The sequence below is a fragment of the Lissotriton helveticus genome, chromosome 5_1 (assembly GCF_964261635.1).
Source record: "Lissotriton helveticus chromosome 5_1, aLisHel1.1, whole genome shotgun sequence".
NCBI lineage: Eukaryota > Metazoa > Chordata > Amphibia > Caudata > Salamandridae > Lissotriton > Lissotriton helveticus.
This window is the reverse complement of record NC_136065.1, coordinates 333,636,677-333,659,591: the sequence shown is the minus strand read 5'-3', so window position 1 is coordinate 333,659,591 and position 22,915 is coordinate 333,636,677. Positions and strand designations below refer to the sequence as shown.

At 44.7% G+C, this 22,915-nt stretch overlaps 1 protein-coding gene across 2 annotated transcripts in view; it reads left to right on the top strand.

The window, feature by feature from the left end:
- Positions 1–22,915, top strand: part of TMEM240 (transmembrane protein 240) — a 281,342-nt gene that overhangs the window by 223,200 nt on the left and 35,227 nt on the right. For both annotated transcript variants that reach the window (XM_078642410.1, XM_078642409.1), the window contains exon 3: positions 19,715–19,923. In XM_078642410.1, the coding sequence (XP_078498536.1) occupies positions 19,715–19,923 (209 nt within the window). The remainder of the gene's footprint in view (positions 1–19,714; positions 19,924–22,915) is intronic.

The window sequence follows — 22,915 nt, the reverse complement described above, 5'->3', positions numbered from 1 at the left end:
GTCCCCCTGGCATTTGGTAGCAGTGAATCATGCACAAATCAATCTTACCCATGGAACTGTGGTTTTCAGACCGATGTACTTGTTTTACTCCAGTGCAAGAGGTGAGGTACCTGCTAGCCTGGTCAATGGCCCGTCCATCTCAAACACACAGCAGCAGCGTGCACTGGAGGGCACCTTTCGTTATAGGATCTGTTCTCGGCTTTGTATAGAGTTCCATGCGCGTAGAGACCCCTGGAAGAGCTGTGCGGACCCTCGGACACTGTGAAGGCTCTCTTCTGATCTCATCCCACGAAAGAATCACTGGGAGGCGGCAGACATTCAGGACCAGATGTATGAAGCTCAAATAGGTTCGCAAACGCCGAAATTCGGCGTTTGCGAACTCATTTGAGCAAAATGGTATGTATGTAGCAAATTTCAGTGTTGCAATTCCTTATTTTGCGATTGCATTTAAGGAATCTCAAAATTTGCGATTCCTTAAATGCAATGTATGAAGCAAAAAAAATGTGCTAATTGTCCCTAAGGAATCGCAAATTACCACCAACTTCAAGTTGGTGGTAATTTGCGAATTTCTTGAAAAATGCCAATTTTTGCATTTTTCAAAGTGCCATGTGATGCACATACATGCCCTTAGGGCATGTATGTGCATCACATGTGCACCCATGCTTATTTCAGGGTGCAACAGGGTGTTCTTTGGACACCCCTGCACCCTTGAAGTTATTCTCAATTTGCGATTAGCAAATTGTGAATCACAAATTGAGAATAATTTCACATTCATTCCTATGGGCCTCCTGGCCCATAGAAATGAATGGGAAATTATTCCTTAATTGCGATTAGCAATTTGCTAATCACAATTAAGGAATTTTAAGAAATCGCTAAAAAATAGCGAATTTCTACATACATACCATTTTGCAATTCTCAAATAGCGATTTCTTAAAAATCGCTATTTGAGAATCGCAAAGTGTACCTTGATACATCTGGCCCTCAGTGACCAGGAGGCAGCATACACTCAGTGACCCGGAGGCAGCAGACACTCAGTGACCCGGAGGCAGCAGAAACTCAGTGACCCGGAGGCAGCAGTCACTCAGTGACCCGGAGGCAGCAGACACTCAGCGACCCGGAGGCAGCAGACACTCAGCGACCCAGAGGCGGCAGACACTCAGTGACCCGGAGGCAGCAGACACTCAGTGACCCGGAGGCAGGAGACACCCAGTGACCCGGAGGCAGCAGGCACTCAGTGACCCGGAGGCTGCAGGCACTCAGTGACCCGGAGGCTGCAGGCACTCAGTGACCCGGAGGCAGCAGACACTCAGTGACCCGGAGGCAGCAGACACTCAGTGACCCGGAGGCAGCAGACACTAAATGACCCGGAGGCAGCAGACACTCAGCGACCCGGAGGCAGCAGACACTCAGTGACCCGGAGGCAGCAGACACTCAGTGACCCGGAGGCAGCAGACACTCAGTGACCCGGAGGCAGCAGACACTAAGTGACCCGGAGGCAGCAGACACTTAGCGACCCAGAGGCGGCAGACACTCAGTGACCCGGAGGCAGCAGACACTCAGTGACCCGGAGGCAGGAGACACCCAGTGACCCGGAGGCAGCAGACACTCAGTGACCCGGAGGCAGCAGACACTCAGTGACCCGGAGGCAGCAGACACTCAGTGACCCGGAGGCAGCAGGCACTCAGTGACCCGGAGGCAGCAGACACTCAGAGACCCGGAGGCAGCAGACACTAAGTGACCCGGAGGCAGCAGACACCCAGTGACCCAGAGGCAGCAGACACTCAGTGACCCGGAGGCAGCAGACACTCAGAGACCCGGAGGCAGCAGACACTCAGTGACCCGGAGGCAGCAGACACTAAGTGACCCAGAGGCGGCAGACACTCAGTGACCCGGGGGCGGCAGACACTCAGCGACCCAGAGGCAGCAGACACTCAGTGACCCGGAGGCAGCAGACACTCAGTGACCCGGAGGCAGCAGACACTAAGTGACCCGGAGGCAGCAGACACCCAGTGACCCGGAGGCAGCAGACACTCAGTGACCCGGAGGCAGCAGACACTCAGTGACCCGGAGGCAGCAGACACTCAGCGACCCAGAGGCGGCAGTGCTTGGCCCCAGGAGCCATTGGGCTTAACAACTTCGCTCAGGCTAAACTGCACATACACCATTTTATAATTGTTTCCTATACCAGTGGATTAAGTGATTGGTATATTGTGATTCATCTAAGATCGAACAAACTGTTGTAGTTAAGATGCCGGGTCGCCTATTTGTAGATCATCTAGCAAAGCACACCCCTCTCAAACGCTGAGGCGACCCTGCCCACCTTCACATCTGTGACCCGGACTTCACTAACATCTCTGCAGCACTAGCATCAACCCACTTTGCTAACATCAGCACTCTCACCATGTCTGATGAGACAAGCATTTCCGTAGGAAGAGAGCTGCTCTGGGCCCTCACTGTATTGTGTAGCAAGTCTCTACGCTGGTTGATTGACAGAAAGCATCCTACTCTGTCTGTTGCCATGGCGATTAATGGATTTGGTATCTAGAGATACATTTAAAACACTGATGCTAGGTGCCTCTTTTTCAGTTTCCCATTCCTTCACACAGTCACACCTAGCTCTCTTACTGGCCTGCCAATGGGAGATGGTGTCCTGTAATTTTTCAATTTGGATGTACAGCAAGAGAAAAATATTTATTATGATTACGCCATTGGCCTGAATCGTGTTCACCAGATTTTTGCTAAGATGTAAAATCTTTCTGGTCTGCCCTACTATTGTTTTAAAACTTGAGGCCTCATTTACAATATTTTGATACACGGCAGCGCAGGAAACCTTCGTGCTGTGCTGCTGTGCGTCAAAAGAATATGTCTACAAGATACAGTGTATTTCTCCTCGTTGAACCAGTGGCGGCCCGCACAGGTACACGCGGTGAGGCGGGGGGAAGTCGACAAACAATAGAATAATATTACCTATTCTGTCGTCTGCCGACTTCCCCCCCTTGCCGCACCCTGCACCGCCCCGGCCCACCGCATTTATTTGTGCCGGCCGCCGCTGCATTGCCCCACCCTAATGCCTCCCCTAGGGAGGCGCAGGAATCTTACGCATTCCCAGGTTTACAAAACCTTCTAAATCTAGGAATGCGTCAGGTTCCATAGATGTTGCGTGGGAACATCCACAGCAACACCCATGGAATGCCTCTTTCACGCAGAGTAATGCGTGAAAGGGGCCCATATTTACAAGGCCATTAATAGCCACACAGGGTGGCTTTCCATGTAAATATGAGTAGGCACACTGCACCACAGGTGCGTCAAAAAAGGTGAAACACCAGTGGCGCAATAGGTTTGTAAATAAGCCCGAAGAGTTCTAAGTTTCTGTAAGGTCTTCGTTCTTCTCACAATCACGAATCAACCACCTTCCACAAACTTGTTTCTCCTTTTCTCTCCCCTTGTCTCTGGTACTATATCTTATTATGTCCGGGTTTTACTCTTTGCATTCTGCTACATGTACTTTTGACTTTTGTTTTTTAATTACAAGTTGGGACTACATGTCCCAGAATGCAAAGAAAAAAAGGTCTTCTTGAGGAGCTACTCGCTATCATAGCAATATCCAGGTTTTCGATTGCAAGGCACACTGGGATTGATAGAATGTGTTGCGTTTGGCCTCATGCTCAAAAACAGCCACTGAGCTTCAAGATATTTATGTACTTGCCAACTATCAGGTGAAGGGACTCTAAAAGGACCTGTAATGCCTTCTGCCTTCTGCTCCTGTATAACCAGGCCCCCTGTTATTTAGCACAATAAAACAAGCTATTTGCCTTGTTGGAAGTCTCTGCAATTATGTCTACAAGTGTGTGTTTGGGGAGGTAGAAGAGTGTAACTGGTGTACAGAAAAACACCAAAACATTGAACACTTGTTCGCTTTTAGACGCTCCCAATAGAAACTCTGACACTTCTGATTAATAGCCATGCTTTTAATCTTAAAAATATATCAGGCAAGCCACGTGGTATGCGAAGAACCCCCAGCCCTGCCAAGCTTTGCATGTGTAATTAATTTTATTGGAAATAGGGAGACCAAAATAGTGCATGCAGACAAACGCCCTTCTGCCGCAGCACAGAAGCATCCACTGGCAACTGAGCACACATTAGGAAGATAATGTATTGCGACAAGCCTGTATGTTTGTCGTCGGGCACTCAGAATTGTGCTCTCGCTCATTTACTATTGCATAATCCATTTCAGAATAGCAGTTTTCTATTTTACAAACATTGGGGGCGTAGGAAGAAAGTCATAGGTTGAGTAAGAGATCTTCATCCCTTTGGCATAGACTTGACACCCCATATCTCTTCCTCCACGTACACCCATGCAGGTTTGGGAAATGTGTGCAGTTAACGGGAGGAGTGATCTTTGAAATCAATTAAAGTCCTAAAATGTCATCGTCACTAGGGATTGTTGGTAACTTAAAAGGAAAATGGAGATGTCTGTTCACATTCCTGCATTTCACTTTGCATGCTGAAACATGTAGGCCAATGCATGCAAAAGAGAAAGCAAAACTACAGGTGCTGCATAGCAAACTACTATGCCTGAAAAGGCTGTAGTGGCAAAAGGCATGACACAAGTCTGTGTGCCATTTGGCTTCAGGATGCGTGATCTGGCTACGGAGTGCTTATATTAAAATACTCATTGGGTGCCTCACCCCATTAATGACTGTGGAGTCACTAATAATTCCAACCTGTTTGCATTGCCAATGCTTGTTGAAGGCTCATTTTGCATCCCTACTTTCTCCCTTTGTCACTGTTTTCCTATTTTCCTTAATCTTTCTCCCTTTTCTGCCTTTGTCTCTTTTCTTCTGGTCTAAGTCTGATAATTAATTTGGTTCCCCCAAAAATGAGTGTCAGTGCCTCCCACCAGCAACTACTAGCACACATGAAACTCAGTGTAAGCCCCTGCTGCTGCTTGAAGTATATCTGGTCTGTATATGAGCAGAACGCGCGCTGCTTGTACTAGTTCTCTATTATGAGGAGGACCACTGGAATTATGTGGCAAGAGGACCATGTTATGTGTTGGTGCCGACTAAATTATGTGGCAAGAAAAGGCAAACCATGCACCATAATGCAACACACTTTGTGATAGTATTACTTCATAATTTTTTCATTTTTAGGTCAAAGCCTACCAGACACTGCAATGTCTGGTTTGCCAAAGACATCTTGGGGATATTCAGACAGCTTCAATGGCAATGCATTCCACCCATTGCTTTCCATTGACTTTGTGGTTTGTAGCTCACATTTTCTGGCTTTCTCTTTGCTGGCTTTATTTGTTTTAGGCTGTCCATGGTAAGTGTGTCGTTCCAAAGGATCAAAGCCTTTTCACACCAACTCCCTTTGTATTCTTTCACGACTGCTCCTGTCTGTAAACAGGCCTGTAAACCTTGTTCTTATCATTTCACATTTACTGTGCATTCAAAGACGGAGGTCAAATCTCAGGCTCTGTCTCCTGAGAGAGCTTGGTGTTTACTTTTTTTTCTCTGACTACAGCGATAGGATTAGTGTGACAATCTTGCTGGATACTGAGGGTAGGAAAGGGTTTATGTCTAGTACACAGCAACATTTAAATGAACTCGAAGTATTTCAGAATATATCAGAATTAGTAACGCACAAATTAAGCACTATTTTTGTTAATTCTGAAGTGTGTTAGAAACAAATACTTTAACATAATCAAAACAGATCAGTACACTAGCTGATGCCATTTCAACACATTATCATTTGTGCACTGTATAGGTTTATTAGTAAAAACTGTATGTCTGCGAAAACGTAATGGTCATTTCAATTGATGATTGTTTGTAATGGCTGTGTGCTGCCACACCATGCATACCCCACTCTACTCCGCACCATTCCATGCCACTAAACTCTATGCCACTGCATTCTACACCACGTCTGTCTAGGCCACTCCAATCTACTTGGTACAACTACACTCTATGCCACTCTGCAACACTAAACTATTTGTCCCTGCCCTTTATGCCAATACACTCTGTAACACTCAACACTATGCAACTGAACTCTATGCCAATTAACTATATGCAACTCAAATCTACTGTGCACTAGTGCACTCTAAACCACTTTACTCTATGCCATTACACTCTACTCTACACCACTCCTCTCTACGCCACTTAACTCAACACTGAAACAATGTACTCTATGCCACTGCACTCTGCGCCACTCTGTGCCACTGCACTCTACACTGCACGACTCTACTCTATGACACTCTACTTTGCAATACTGCACTCTCTGCCACTCTACTCTACACTACACTACTGCACTATATGCCAATGCACTCGGCGCCAGTCTACTCTGCAATACTGCACTCTACACCACCGCTCTCTGTATCACTACACTCTATGCCACTGCACTCTGCGTCAATCCACTCTGCACCACTCTACGCTACTGCACTCTATGCTACTGTACTCAGCACCTCTGAATTCTATTATGCATCACTTTATTCTATCCCACTGCATTCTATGACAATCCATTATATGACACTGAATTCAATGCACTCTATGTCACTAAACTCTGCAACACTCTACATCAGTGCACTCTATACCATTCCATACCACTGAACTCTAGTCTACTCTAAACCACTGCACTATAAACCACTGCACTACTGTGCTCAATGCCACTGCACTCTATGCCACTACTCAACACCATTCTACTCTTCGCCAATGCACTCTACTCCACTCTACTCTACATCACTGCACTCTACACCACTGAATTCTACACATCCTCTACTCTTCACTACTGTATTTCATGCCAATGCACTCTACGCCACTCTGCTCTACAACACTGCACTCTACACCACTGAACACTACACCCCTCTTCTCTTCACTACTGCATGCTATGCAAATGCACTATACGCCACTGCACTCTGCAGCACTCCACTCTACGCCACTGCACTCTATGCTGTATATTCTAGTCTGCACGACTCTAAGTCACACTACTCTGCACCACTGTACTCTACACCACCCTACTCTACGCCACTCTACTATGAGACACTCTAATTTATGCCACTGCATTCAACGACGATGCATTGTACGCTGCTGAATTCTATGCTGCTGGGCTCTATACCACTGCACTCTATTCCACTATACTCTATGCCACTATACACTGCAACACTCTACGCCAATGCACTCTTCACCAGTCCAATCTACTCCACTTTATACCACTGCACGTGACTCCACGTTATGCCACTCCAATATATAAGACTCTCTTCCATTCCCACAACGCTCTAGTTCACTTTTTGCCATTCCCCTCTCTGACACTCCGCGCCACTCTCTTCTACTCTGGAGAAGCGTGGCTCAATGGTTAGAGCGGCAGACCCTGAGGCTAGAGGTCTGGCCCAGGACCAGGGTTCAATTCCCACCTCGGCGGCTCTTGGACTCAATTTCCCCGGACCTGATAATTCTCGCCTCGGTGCCTAGTCTAATCATGGGTCCCACTCTGTGACTCTGGGCAATAGCTTGCTTAGTTGCCACAACGGCCCCAGCAGCGCTTGGATGCCTGGCTTCACCTTGGGGGTGCCCAGGAGTGGACATTTCCCAGGAAAGCCAGGATGGGTTCCACAGCGGTATGAATACAGCGATACGAGACCTCTGGGTAGAAGTGCGCTATATAAATACAAAAACACACGCACACACATACACCACTAACTTTTAGCAACGCTGCACTGTTGCCACGCTCATGTACAACATGGCTAAAACACATTGGCAAAGCCAAGAGCTCTTGTATAGGCAAGACCTATTGGCTTAGCCAATGCTTGTCACTCTTGGTACCACTGTCACAATATTTCATCTCAATAGTACCAGTCTAACAACCAAATAAAGCAGGACGGAACTGAAAGATGACCAGCCAACTTTGCAAAGCACCTCCCACCACACAGGAACACATTGCTAAATTTTTGTAATAACTTTTTAAACGATTTGAGCTACAAACAAATGTTTTTGTTAAAATCTGCTGATTATGAGGCAGATGATCGATTATCTGGTTGATGCGGCAAATCCAGGAGTTATGCAGAAATGGTGTAGTTGCAGAGTTATAGAATTCCGGTGGCCTTGGTTATGAGAAAGGCTTACACTACTGCAGCCAGTAGTGTACGTGTTTGTATGCGAGTCGTGCTACATTGCTTCTGTGCATGCTGTACCTCTTCTAGGTATGTTAGTTACGTTTAATAAAATCATTTCACTATACAAATACAAACAACATACTACTACTGTCAAAGCCTTTTTTAATTCTGTCTCTCTGTGGGATGAGGTTGACTTGAAGGACCATCACACTCAGAGACATGTTCCCCAGCTAGTAGATATAAGTTCTTGTGAATGTGCATGTTTTTCCTGTTTTGCCCACACAGAAAATCACAGTCGTGCCTTGTATGCATTTATTGATACCACATTGGTCTGTGTGCCAGTGAATGGGGTTTTCATTGCAATGTTGTCTGGTTACTAACTTCATTCACCTCAATTACACAGTTAGGAGGATTTTACACCTGACAGAGTTCCGATCACTCCCTCCTCCTGGGTGTTAATACCAAATACTCCCAAATCTTCCACCTTATCACTGTAGTTGTCTCCAACCTCATCAGTTTTACTGCTTTGATCATAGTACCATCATGGCGACACTCCCCACCCCCAAGCACCTAGCATGCAAGCCAATAAATACACACCACACAAATTTGTTATTGGGAAAAACTGCTGCAGGTTTATTACATACAACGTTATGTAATATGGTGGGTTATCTTACGGGCGATCCAAGGGCAGGCAGCATTCTCGCCACCTGCCTGCCTGATGAGCCAAGCAGCACTGGGGCGAACCCCATCTGTGCTGCCCCTTCTGGTGATCCTCCTCCCAGATCACGTGACAATTATTACTCACGCCCCTTTCAGGGCGGAGCACAGCAAGGCAAGCCCCCGGTTGTTCAGGCCCACAACCGCCCGAAGGACAAACGGGGCACCGACACGGTTTCCAGGAACCTCTCATGAGGCTCCTGGGCTCTGGCTCTGGCACCCCTATGTGCAGTGCACAGGTACTCTTCTGTATCCAATTGCTTCCAGATTGCCCTGTAACTCCGCCTGCAACGAAAAAGAATAAGATTACAACATTCTCACCATGCTTCCTACCACCGACCACGCCAGGTAAGCGGTAGGGTGGGAGACGACGTGTCCCGCGAGGCAGCGGCCGCGCGTGTCCGGTGCGACGACAAAGAGGTCGTCAGCGTGGCGAGGGGGACAAATATACCCCTTGCCCCGCCTCCCACACCGGACATGACACGGCACTGATGGCACTACAGGGCCGCCCTCTTGAGTGGCCTCCTGCGGTGGCCTCGGGCAGCCGCATTTTGTAAGTTCATCGCAGATTTATTGCCATTCATAGAACTCGCCTTCCACACTCTGGAGAAATGTCCTGATTTTTTACACCTGTGACAACTGGCTTTAGCAGATGGACATGCACTGGACTCTGCTAAATGTCTGATACTGCCACACCTATACCATTGTTTTTTTATGGTCGCTTGTGAATGCTTACAACCATTGTAACCTCTATCCTTATCCTTTTTCTGTAAAGCACATCCCTTTTCCATTGTCCATTTCGATACTCTCTTTTTCAATAGGTTTTGCTATATTTTTCAGAGATGGATCTTTCATAGCCAACAACTTTTCCTGTATTTTCATATTACATGTTCTGTTTATCATTTGATCTCTAATTATCTCGTCGTGCATTTCCCTGAATTTGCATAAGGCTGCTAGGGTTCTTAAAATTGCCACATACTGTTGAATGGTCTCTCCTGATAATTAAGCACAACAGAAAAATGTATGCCTTTCAACAAATATGCTTACCTTCGTTCCAGAACTTTCCTCCTAAGCTCCCATAACCTTTAAATACTCGTCCTCAGATCCCACATCACATTCTGATTCGTCCACATTCTCTTCCCTTTCACCAATAGGAATAGGCACGGTTTTAAAATCCTCCAGCCTTCTATGCCAGGATTATGCCTTTTGGCCAGTTTTATTTTTGCCACAAACACCTCCCCTATAATGACCTCAAGATACGTCTTAAATGCTTCTTTCCAGTTCTCCCATGACATTACTGGAGGCCCTGGTTCCTGCAAAAACACGGAAGATGCCACCACCGAATGCATTGCCATATTCACTTCACAAATGCTTCATTCCACACACGGGAACAAATAAAAATGTCCAACCAAAAAACACAATGAACTCAAATTAAGAAGTCACCGTTGTCAAACAGCTCCTTCGCAATGACTACTCACTGTTCTCCGCCTCAGCTTCCTTCTTTTTCAGGTACAAAGCTTCTCCCTTGAGAACGTAGTCCTTCTTCTTTGTCAATTGACCTTGGACTCCAGTTCTTGCTCTAACCTACTTCATAGCAGCGGTGGTTCCTCCACAAGAGCGCAGGACCATCGCTATGCCTGCTGCCAGTGCAGCAGGCAAACACACATAAATAAAATGGCATAATAATGCCATTTTTGTTTGCCTCCAGCTCGTGCTGTGACCAGCAAGAACGTGATGCAAGGGGCGAGGCTGAATCCTTCTATTTCAGGATTACTGCTGCGACTTTCAGTGCTCATGTCGGGTTGGCTGGCTGGCTACCTATGGCCAGCCCGACATACGCACTGTAGACCCAGCAAGTCCCAAGGCTGTGGGATTGCTGGCACAGGACCCCAGCCTCAAAATGAGCCCTGGGTTAGCCTACTCCCACCACTCCTGGAGCTGCTCTCACGCTGGTGAGATCAGCTCCAGGATTGGTTGTAGTCGCGTTCCACTGAGAAGGAAGGAAATCCTTCCATTCCTGCTCCTGGAACACCGGGGAAAAGGGCAGTATTTATGGTGAATTTGATGCCATTGAGCCCCCACGATATTTTTTAACCGGTAGCTGCCACTGCTTCTTTGTTTGCTGCCTCCACACACTTGAAACTCCACCCTTAACACTTCAGCCACCCTCTCAGTAGTCTCCTCCTTCCTGCCGAGATGTCAGATTTGATGTGGCCCAAGACGAGGTAAGTGATTTTCCCTCCTTTTTCCTTGGCTGCATGCTGACACAAGATGCAGTGAGCAGCTTCCCCACAGAGCTCACAGCCGTGTGCCGGGAGAGAACACACCCGCAAGCGATGAAGTACAACTGCACTGGCTGAGTGCAGCCGATGTCCACGTGCCCGCACTCAGCTGATCCTTGCGATCAATGAATCGCTTGTGGCGCTGTGGCTCCATCAACGGCCAACGTGGCCTAATGGCTTCCAAGTCTCACTGTCCCTCTTGGCTCCCAATTTGCCCAACACGATATGCCAAAGACTGGGCTCCATCAACACGTTGTCCTGAAAGGAAGAGCACACATTTCACCTCCACAGATGTCTCTACCTTCCACCCCGTCACTAACGATGCAACCGTTGTCTACACAAAGCCAACTAGGTTGGGTTGCGACCCTGTTCACTGCTACTCCACACTCTTCTGCCCTTTAAACATTGGATCCCATCCTTGCCACCATTTTTTAGCCCCAAACGCAGGAATAAAATAAAGATGACATTTATTTATCAACGGCAGTTATAACAAGTACAACCCCAGACAGGTTTGTCACATTTCAGAACCCAATATTCCCTTGGAGTTCGTGGAAATACTGTACAGTTAATCACAGGGATACAAATGCAAAGACGCAAATAACAAGCATTGGAAAAGCCAGCAAGGCTCACCTTGAAGCGATCTATTGGCTTTTCCAATCGGATGGTGGTAGAGGAAGGGAGGGCAGATAGGAGATGGGAACGGGATGGGTAAAGAAAAAGGCTACAAAGTGGCCCGTGCTGTCCGAACCATCCTGTTTTTATTTTGTCTTATGGCCGTTGAGGGAAGGGAATGAGCAAGAGGGACAACACAGTGGTGGGAGGGGAATGAAAAACATGGCTGGAGACATGGTGTGAGAGGGCATTAAGCAACACGGATGGGAGGTGGGATGGGAATAAGCAGCACGGATAGGGGAGAGTGAGATTGCTGGGATGGGAATAAGCAACATGACCAGCGGGAGGGGTGGGGAATGGTAAGAAGCATCACAGACGGGAGTGGGAGGGAAAAAGTAACATGAACAGGGGGGTGGGAGGAGAATAAGTAACTCTGACTGGGTGGGGGTGGTAAGGGAACAAGCAAAATAGACGGGTGGTGGGAGGGAAAAGCAACACGGACATGGGGGTGGGAAGGAAAAGCTGACCGAGGAGTGGGTGGGAGGGTAAGAAGCAACAAGGGCAGTAGGGATAGGAGGAAGAAAATACAAATAGTATCTCAATCACAGCGCCATAAGTGGAAGGACCCTAATCCAGGTGCAGCAATCAGTACTTGGTCCGTGTTCTAACCAAAAGAAGAGAAGGTAAAGCCAGCTTGCGCTGTCCAATTAGTAGGTAGCAAATACGAGTGACAATGAAGCTCACAAATGGTAAGCGATGGTTGGGCTCGAAGCCCCTTGTGCAACACAATATCTCTTGCAAGTGAGAGTTCATCCAGTAGCGCATGATCACGGCTCATGTGTCCACCCACACAAATATGCGACACCTCCACAAACATCAGTAACAACAAATATTTTGACCACCAAATCCCTCCTAAAGGAAAGTACATAGGAAATAGATCTGTGACACCAATGGATTGCCCACCACCAATTCAATTCAGCATGAACGTGTGTAACAAATTCCTCTGCTACACCGAGCACTGTAAGCTCAGGCTATTCCAATGTAAGTAAGCATTTATAACTTTCCTAAAAGGGGCCACTGACACATGGCTTATTAGATGTTCTGACAAAGCATAACACACTGTGCAGGCCTCGGTGGAAAAGGCTTGACCTCTTGCTGAAGTTTGAATTTAAATGCCTGATTCATGGGATTTCATTTAATGAGCAAACACCACAATGTGGGCAGATCTACATAGGCTCCATGACAGTGTGACGTGATCTGACACGAGGAGCATACATGTAAACATATGTAGCAGGATCCAGGCCGGCCATTCCAGACCAACGCAGAAAAGAAATGCACTAGAGCAAGTGTTAAGCCCATTAGAGTAAATATTAAAAAGTCATGCAACTCCGTTTATATTCCTACACAGGACCACACTCAACCACATTTACTTCCCATACAATCTATTGGGCGTAAGATTTTCTTATGACTTACTGGCAAGCACAGATTTAACACATGCTTTGAAGTGGGGCCATGCACTCACAAACATATCCACTGATTCTTCAATAGGCGGTTTTCATAAAGCCTCCATAGTCTTTGCTTACTGCAAATTATTTTCCCATCAATTTGAGATACGGATGACTAAAGTATGCCACCAACCTAAGATAAATATAGTCTCATAAATATAATGAGATCATGGATATTTTGAATAGGTGTTCCCAATGTAAAATGCCACATTCTATCAATCCAGACCACAACGGCAGGATGAAAACCCTACAAACCATGCTGTTCTAAGTGTGATCAAAACATGTTGCCATATGTTAAAGAGGTACCTGCAAGGGTTTTATTCGCTATCTTACCAGAACTCAGACTTAATAGATCTATTTGGTTATATATCTGATCCAACTTAATTTGGAGTCTGTACAATTATTCAAGTCAAATACAACTATTTGTCAAATTATTATTTCAATGACAAATGTGTAAAAAAGATAAGAAACTAACAGCAACACGGGAAAGATTTCATATCAAAGAATTTTCTTTATGTATTTGTAAATTAATCAAAGGGTACAAATCATTAAGATTTGTACCCTTTGATTAATTTACATTAATTACATTACATTAATTAGCGAATAAAACCCTTGCAGGTACCTTTTTCTATTACATTTGCCCAAACCCGCAGGGGTATATTGGGTTGCCCACCCTCTCTTAACATATGTTAAAGAGGGCATCACGAAAATTTAAGTAATAAAGAAAATAGGACAGTCCATAATTATTAACAGTAGTCTGACTCCACACTGCCCTCAGAGGGGCACCATGGAACTTTGAGACCCTGAATGTGACTTGGTGGTTGTACATATTATTTGGCACTTGAAAACACAACAAAGATAAACACGTGTGATAAATGGGCAAACAAGAGAAACATGTTTGACTTATTTTGTTTTACTTCTGCTTTTTTATTACTATCCTTGAGTTGAACTCAGATAAGAATCTCAGTGAGATTTCCTTCAAAACTACAAAATAATGTTTGAAACAATAACCTGAATATGTGAACAGTTACTTGCATGCTGGTGAGACATAAGATATATGAGTGGTTTCATGCCTTGCATGTACAATAGTAGTGAGCAAAGCACCTTTGTTTTTATTGGTTCTGATATAAGTTGCCTTCTGCTCCTATGTTTCTAGGGCGTGATGTAAATTGGGAGGTCTTTGATCACGTCATTGTTGAGAGTGAATCGCATTCGCTGTATGCATTCAAAGTCGGCGTGGTCCTGGGGTGCTGTCATTGGCCTGAACTTTGTTCTCCTATGTAGGCACCTTCCAGCCTGAAGTGCTAGACCACATCTCCTCTGAACAAGAACACAAGTTGGTTCATTTTCAGAAAGGGGCAGCTTGTATCCTGTGGCACAGTGACCACATGAGCCACATTTGGCCATACTGGCTGCACCCAGGACATTACATTATAACAACAAAAGGTGATTGGTGAAAAGTTGTTTGGTTTATCTTCTTTAATGTTTGTGGTTGTGTAGAGCCACGATTGCCTACATTGGTATTGGAGCTTAGAGACTGATATAGGATGCTTTGATCCTTTGCTGTTATTTGTCCAAGATTACGTTATTACATTGTGTTAATTATCTGGGAGAGGACAGTTATTGGATGTTATTTAACCAGAGACAAGGTGGTTCGTGTCATTATTTTTGCTTTGAGTAAAAAGGTGAAACCCAGTATTGTTTAGTAATGGTTCGTTTTACATAACAGACTGAACATGATGTGTCTGCGTCCCCACTGTTGCAAATATTTGGAAGATACCATTGAGGTTCAGTTAAAGGATTTCTAGAGTCCAAAAATCAATCGACATGGTGCTATTCAGACTTTTGAACATGCTGTGAGACTTAAACTGCATTATTAAAATCCTGATATGTCATATTTTAGACATTTAATATTAGGTACTCCATCATCTTGATAAAAAGTGCCACCTTGTGCTGTTCTTCCGGTTGACCTTGTTGATCAGACCACGGAAAGCACCTTAGATTGATCTAGGATCTTCCTAGCCAGAAGAATGCACACTCCAGCAGCACTTTTAATTTGTGATCAACGCACTTTTTGGAAGGCACTTACATTTGGTCTCTTCTCTTCTAATTGAACCCTGTCTCTGATTGAGCCTTTCCGTGTAGACAATACCTAACTGCTGTGCACATTTATGGGTGACAGCTGCAAACAATAGAAATGCTATAACGCAACACAACACAACTCATTGTGCTGATATGACATCTGGGGCTGTATTACAAATAGGGCGCACTTGCACAGTGTTTTTCATCGATTATGTAATTTCAAACGTTGCTGTGATGTTATCAGTGATGTTGTAGAGCATGTCATGAGTAATGTAACAGGTTGGGTAATTAGAAGTGAATGGTGAGGGAATGAGTTATAGTTACTTTAGGACATAAGTTTTAGTTTAATGAGATAACTATAACTGGTGAATATCAGTGGTTTTGTTTCTTTAAAATGCCATATTTAAGTGATATTTTCACCCAATTATAGTCCCTTTAACCTTTGTTTTTTTCAGTGAATTTCTAGGGTTTTTGTAATGTAAATTAATATGTTATTACCGTATGTAAAGCCAACCCCCTATAATGGCATTGGCATCAGGGGGTTGACCACAGGGCCTGCCTGGCCTTTCCCCGCAGGCTGCCATGCCCATGCCATGTACTGTCTTTGGCTATGCGCGGCTTAGGGTTGGCCTTTAGTCCCTGGAGACCCCATGCCCTGGGCATTTTATTTTTAAAGGAGAAGGGGTCACATGACCACCTTCCCCGAGCCAGAAGGGTCCCTGGAGACCCCACCCCAGGGCCTTTAAGGGGAGGGGCTGCATGGCTCCACACCCCAAACCACAGGTCCAAACCATACATGTTGAGAGGAGGGAGCACACTACCCACTTTCCGAGCCAGTATAGGTCCAGGAGATCCCTTCCCCCAAGGCTAAACCATGTATGTTAAGGGGAGAGGAACTCATGGTTACTCCCCCCAAGACAATTGTGTCCCCTGGGACCTCATCAACCGAGACAAAAACATATATTTGTGCACGGGGACGGATCCCCTGGGGTCACATTTATTTTAAAGGGGAGAAGGGCGCATGCCCCTCTCTCCGAGTTTATTGTGTCCCCCAAGGATTTCATCCCTCTGGGCAAAAACAAGGGGGAGGGTAGTGCAGACCCCATATCCAAGCCTCAATAGCCCTGGGGAGGGACACTACTTGGCACCCTGAGCCTTAATAAGCCCCGGGGATCCCATTCCCCGGGGCTAAAAACATATGCAAAAACCTAGAGCGGCGGTGGCGCTCTCAATATGATCCCTGCATTAAGCGATTGTATAAATCAGCCCTAACCAGATACCATGCACTTTGTAACACGGCTAGGACCGACTATGTTAACTCGACCATTTTGAATGCACAAAATCACCCTAAAGCACTTTTCAAAGCCGTGCAAGAACTTTCTGGAATTTCATGCCAACCAAAAGCCCCATGTATGAATTCTACACAATGCAATGTTTTAGCGGACTTTTTTATTAATAAAATTGCTAATATCTATGCTGACTTTGATGGCTCAACTCACACCCTTACTCCTCCTGAACATCCCGTACCGATGAACTCCCCTGAACATGGCCCACTTGAGCTTTCCCTTAGCAACACCAACAGGTATTTAGCAACATGGAATCCTCTCAATATCACCTCACTACGTGATATCATCAGTACTATTAAATCTGGCTCTCCTATGGATCCCATTCCCCTGCAAATCCTACATGTTTTGGATACCCTGACCCTCAATCTAGTTGTAGAACTGCTTAATATGTCCCTCAGGGAAGCCGAGGTCCCTAGTGCATGGAAACATGCTATGATAGTTCCTTTGTTAAAAAAGGCAAATGCAGACCCGGAAAATCCCTCCAATTTTCGCCCTATCTCCCTTCTCCCTGTTTTTTCAAAAATGTTAGAAAAACACATTAACATGCAACTTACTAAATACACTGAATCAATAAATCTTCTCCATATTTCTCAATCTGGTTTCAGGGCAGGATTCTCTACAGAATCAACACTGTTAGGTGTCTCTGAGATCATACGTAGTCAGGTTGACAAAGGAGAAACCGTGGCACTTATTTTGTTAGATCTAAGTGCCGCATTTGACACGGTTTCCCACACCATCCTTCTTAATACACTCTATTCCTGCGGCATCACTGGTCCGGCCCTCAAATGGCTCTCGAGTTTTCTTTCTGACAGAACTTTTCAAGTTTTCTCTCCCACATCTACCTCTGAAATACACAAATCACAATACGGTGTCCCTCAGGGTTCCATTTTGAGTCCCCTACTTTTTAATCTGTACATCAGCCCTTTAGCCACCATTGCGGAACAAGCTGGGCTCACTATTTACTCATACGCTGATGATACCCAGCTCATTTATTCACTTTCCGCAAATCCTCACTCCACCTCATCTTCACTATGTTCCGGGCTTAATGACATTGCCAAATGGATGCACGATAACAAACTCAAACTTAACGGGGGAAAGACCGAACTCCTTCTCTTTGGCAACAATACTACTCTATGGGACCCCACCACTGGCCTCCTCAGATGGGTCCTCTACCTTCCCCCTCCAAAACCGCTCACAACCTTGGCAACATTTTTGATGACCAAATGACTATGAAGCAACAAGTTGTCAGAGTTGCCTCTACCTGTTTTGTCATCCTTAAATGGCTCAGGAAGATCATATGGATGCTTCCTCTGGACACACAAAAAACCGTAGTCCAAGCTCTAATAACATCAAGACTAGACTACGGTAATGTTTTGTACCTAGGTGCCAGCAAGGAAGTTATGCGGAAACTTCAGGTGGTACAAAATGCTGCGGTCAGATTACTCTGTAAACTACCAAACAAATCCTCTACATCAGCTGCCCTACGAAATCTCCACTGGCTCCGAATTGAAAATCGCACGAAGTCAAAGCTCTGTGCTATATGCATAGAATAAATTCTGGCAGTGCTCCCCTTTATCTTAAAACCCTAGTTCACCAATACTGTCCCCCATGTGTTCTACGTTCCTCCAACCAGCATAAGTTCCAGATACCCAGGATAAAATGAGCCAGAATGGGCAGACGCTCCTTCTCGTATCTGGCTCCATCCCTCTGGAATTCTCTCCCCCTTCACCTTCGCACAGAATCTAGCTATACCAAATTTCGCAAGGACTTAAAAGCCTTGTTATTTAATCAGTAGGCTGTCTTAATTATTGGCCCTGTGTCTCATCTCTTCTTTATCCTGACACTCGTCATGTTCCTAGCGCCGGGAAACCTTTGGGTAGCTGAGCGCTCTACAAATTTAAATATAATAATAATAATAATAATTCCCTTGGGTCTTTAGAGGCTCAGGAAGGTGGTCTGCACAGCCCCCCTCCCTTTAAAGTTTAGATAAATTTGAGTTTGGCCACAAACCATGGGGCCTCCGGGCCTTTTAAGGCTGGGAGGGGCTGCGTGCACCCTTCCCTCCTTATTTTAATTACTTACAGCCCCGGGGAATGAGGTCCCTAGGGCCGATTAAGGCTAAAAGAGGGAGCTTTTTTTAAACGTTTGCTGAGGATCTGGAGATCCTCTGCGAATTTGAGGCACAATTAAAGGAGGGGGCAATCCGGGACTCAACTAGCAGACCTCTGGGCTGAGTCCTGAATACTAAGTCGGCTGCTACCACATCCTGGCTGATGTTGTGGTAGTAAATCAGATCTTTGTATGAAATGTGTCGGCCCCGTAGATAATCCGCAACGTGATATATATACAAAGTTCTTTCATATCAAATGCTAAAAAACTACTGAGTGAATTTATACCAAATCACAAAAAGCGTTCCTTCTGGGCCAAGATCCAGCTTGCTACCAAACTTGGTGTAAATCAGTTCAGCGGTTTGAGCTGTAACTGCATCTAAAGTTCCAATGGAAAAATTAATTGGAAAAAAGCGTTTTGGGTCCCATCCCCTTTTTCCGTGGCCCCCGTTTGATGGATCTCCTGAAACTTTCCATTTAGGAGCTGAAGTGAAAACGTTTTTGGGGAAAGTTTTGTGAAAGTTCGTCAAATGGCAGCAAATATATAAGCAAACCATGAAAGGCATTTCCTATGGAAACAAAATCGTAACTATAACTACGCAGTGGCAATAAAAAAAAAATATATATATATATGTATATATTATACATATATCCTTTTGGTGCTAGAGGCTTGTACACTGTACCATCTTAGAAGCGTTGAAATACTGCATCACAAACTAAATATCATGCAAAATACTTTTAAGAACCCATAAGCAATAGACAGCCTGCTTTCATGACAATTTCTGCGTTAGTATACTAGCCATCTTAATTAAATTACAAAAATGTCTCTTATGAAATTCGTCGTAATCGGGTCAGTTTAAACTTCATGGTTGACAGATCTGTTGAGTTTGTTAATAACATAAGGAGTGTTCCTGACTTGGTCTAATGTGTCTTCTCTCTCTATCTCCTGCCCCCCCAGACACCACGTCCACTATGTCATCCCATACGAAGGAGACCAGTCGGTGGTGGATTCCTCGGAGAACTACTTTGTGACCGACAATGTGACCAAGCAGGAGATCGACCTAATGCTGGGGCTGCTCCTGGGCTTCTGCATAAGCTGGTTCCTAGTCTGGATGGACGGAGTGCTGCACTATGCGGTACGAGCCTGGAGGACCAGCCGGCGCTATGGTAAGTTATACTATGTTGTACTTGGATGTGCCATATTGTGTGCTGTGATGTACCGTGGTGTGTCACATGGCGCAATGTCATATAATGAAAGACTACACTTATCTTAGCTTATCTGAAAATTTCTGAGGCTTTCTTAGGACAATGGAAATATCTTGGCACCTTAATGACTACCATCTGAAGCCCCTTTTGAGTAATAGAAACTTAGAGCATACATTTTAAAATCCATAAATTATTGACAAAAGCTGCTGAAATGTTTTGTCATGGAGGGCTCAATTTGTGACAAGTCCATAGTATGTTCATGTCTGTCAAGTAGATGTTGACAAACAATATTAATTAACAGTCAGAATACATCTAAGTTTTTTTAAAGCTCTAAATATCAAGATGGGTAGCATCAGACTAAACGTTAGGGTCTATAACGTTCTTCCTTGTATTTCTTTATCAGCAATAGGAGCATTTCAACAAGAAATTCTGTTTTAAGTACAGTAACAAACTATATAATGGCCATTTGCAATTTGGATGGGTACATATGTAGAAAGTGTAAGTAGTGAACGCATGGTTGAAATGATGGAACTGTAGCAAACACTGAAAACATTTATCAAATATGTACAAACTCTGTGAGGGCATTACAGTAGCATGATTGTAGTGAAGTTTTGATATTTTCTTTAAACAAACTTTATTTAATTTTAATTGTAAAATTCTCATGTATTACTTATTCAATTCCATATTAACTATAGTATACAGTTCAAACATGGCAATATAAACTAGTAAATCTTGACATGGGTATGGTACACTTTACAGAAGAGTCCAGCAGTAACATAAATAATAGCCCTGAAGCCGGGCTGCATCAGGGCACAGCATCCAACACAACAAAGCCATGCATGAATGGTCCGAAAAAGACCCCGCGAGCCTCTGTCCTCCCTCGAAGGGACCAGGTGATGATTTGCAGTATCTATTGTTAAGCTATTTGATTATGAGTCAAATATATGGCTTCATAGTGGAGTGTGGATAGGTCTGTCCATTCATATGAGATTAGCTCTTCAGTGAGGGAAGTCTCGAAGATGTTTAGCACTGAGATTGAGTTTAACTCGCTGAGAAGAGTTGCAGTGTAGATGTTCTAGTAGGAAAAAGGGGGAGTATGGATTCTGCACACTGACGATTTGAAGTACAATATTTTGGTTGAGTCTCGTGTTATGCAAGGTGGAGCGCAAGCAAATTTTGAATGAAAATATTTACTTTAGGTGGTACCTTCTATGGCTTTGAAGGCGAAGGGTAGAAATATAAACATAGCCCTCTTTCGTTAATAGCCGGCCAGCTTGGTGATAGTACTGTGAGGCAGAAGTGTGTTATGGAATATTACAGCAGGCCCTGGGGGCAAAGTTTAGAACTTTGTCAAAGGTGTGAAATATTATTGAGAGTGACTAGTGTGCTACAAATCAATGAGGAAATAAGTGTCTTGGCTTCATACATCGAGTAGGGTGAATCTTGCTACTGAGGCTGTGTTGGTTATGGACATTTAATTATTTTCATTCTGGGATCCAAGTTGACACTAAGGTTTCTGGTTTGGGTGAAGTGAACATGAAAGGGGAGAGAGGTAAGTATTGAAGTGGCCGGAAAATTGAAGGTTTTGAATGAATTGAGCATGTGTGAGTAAACGCCCATCCAGAGACGGGCAAATGTGTTAGCAATTTGTTCCTGTAGTGCCAGGTAAACCTATGGAATGATTGAGCAATTTTAGTATCATTTGCATAGAAATGACGAAATACCAAAGGAGGAGATGAAGCTGCCAATGGTGGATGTGTAAGTGGAGAAGATGAGGGAACACCTAAAGGAAGAGGTGTGAGAGAGGAGAATGAAGAGTACCAAAAACTTTGACTTTGACAAAGACTTTGACGGATGGGTCATAGAGATATGATGTAACTAGGTTAAGGGTAGAGAGGTTTGGCAAGTAGGTTGTTTAACAGAGTGTTAGGCAGAGTATTCAACAGTATAAAATACTGCACAGAGATCACAAAGTATAAGAATAGACGTGCAGTGATGAAGATGGGATGATGTCATGAAACTGGTCACATGCAAGAGAGCAGTTTCAGTAAAGTTTAAGGTTCAGAAACTGGATTACGGGAGATCACATTGTGAGATGAGATGTAAGCAAGTGGTGAGACAATTAAATACACATCTCTCCATAATTTTCGAGAAGAAGGGGAGTTTTGAGAACGTACAATTGAGATGGTGCAATAGTTTGCAGGGCATATGCACTGTACTAGGCATAAAGTGAGTGCCCTTGTCACTTCTTTTCCCAAGCACTACTCCAAATCTACAAATGAAATCCCTATTCAGCCTTTTTGCGATGCAACTGTAACTGCCTCAGCATGGGAGCATAGCTAGGCTTCAATCCAGCCTGAAAGCATCCAGAACAGGACTAAAAAATACTAATTGAAAGAAAATGTAGGCATTTGGACCAAGAACATATGGATGTGGATAAAGGAGCGCCAAGGAAGTGGGTGGGCAGAAGGTGTGTATTTAGTCCCCGTCGTAATATTGTGGGCATGACAGTTGGCACAGGAGTGGCAATATTGGTGAGCAACGGAAGGGAAGTATAGAGGAAACCAATGTGTACTTATGGCACACATCAAGCCTTCTCTGCTGTTATGTGTGAAGCTGTGATATAGTCGGTCAGAACTGGGTAGGAGAAACTTCAGTGAAAACATTGGCCTCATACAGTCCCACTTTATCGGGTGTGTTTCACGGTGTTGTTTCGTTCAAGCCTGTTTCTCTGCATCAGTGCACCTCCCTGTAAATCAGACAAATCTTTTAATTTGCGTATAGGAGACTCAACAGTCTGCGAAATATAGAGATTATCTTCGGAGCTTGGTGAGACTTTGTAGCAGTGTGGTTAGTGTTTCCCCGAGATATTTCTTTCTGAGAAGACTGATGTGAAGCCCATTTTACAATTGCGAGTTTCAATGGTAACATAAGAGCACCAAGCAAACCTTTA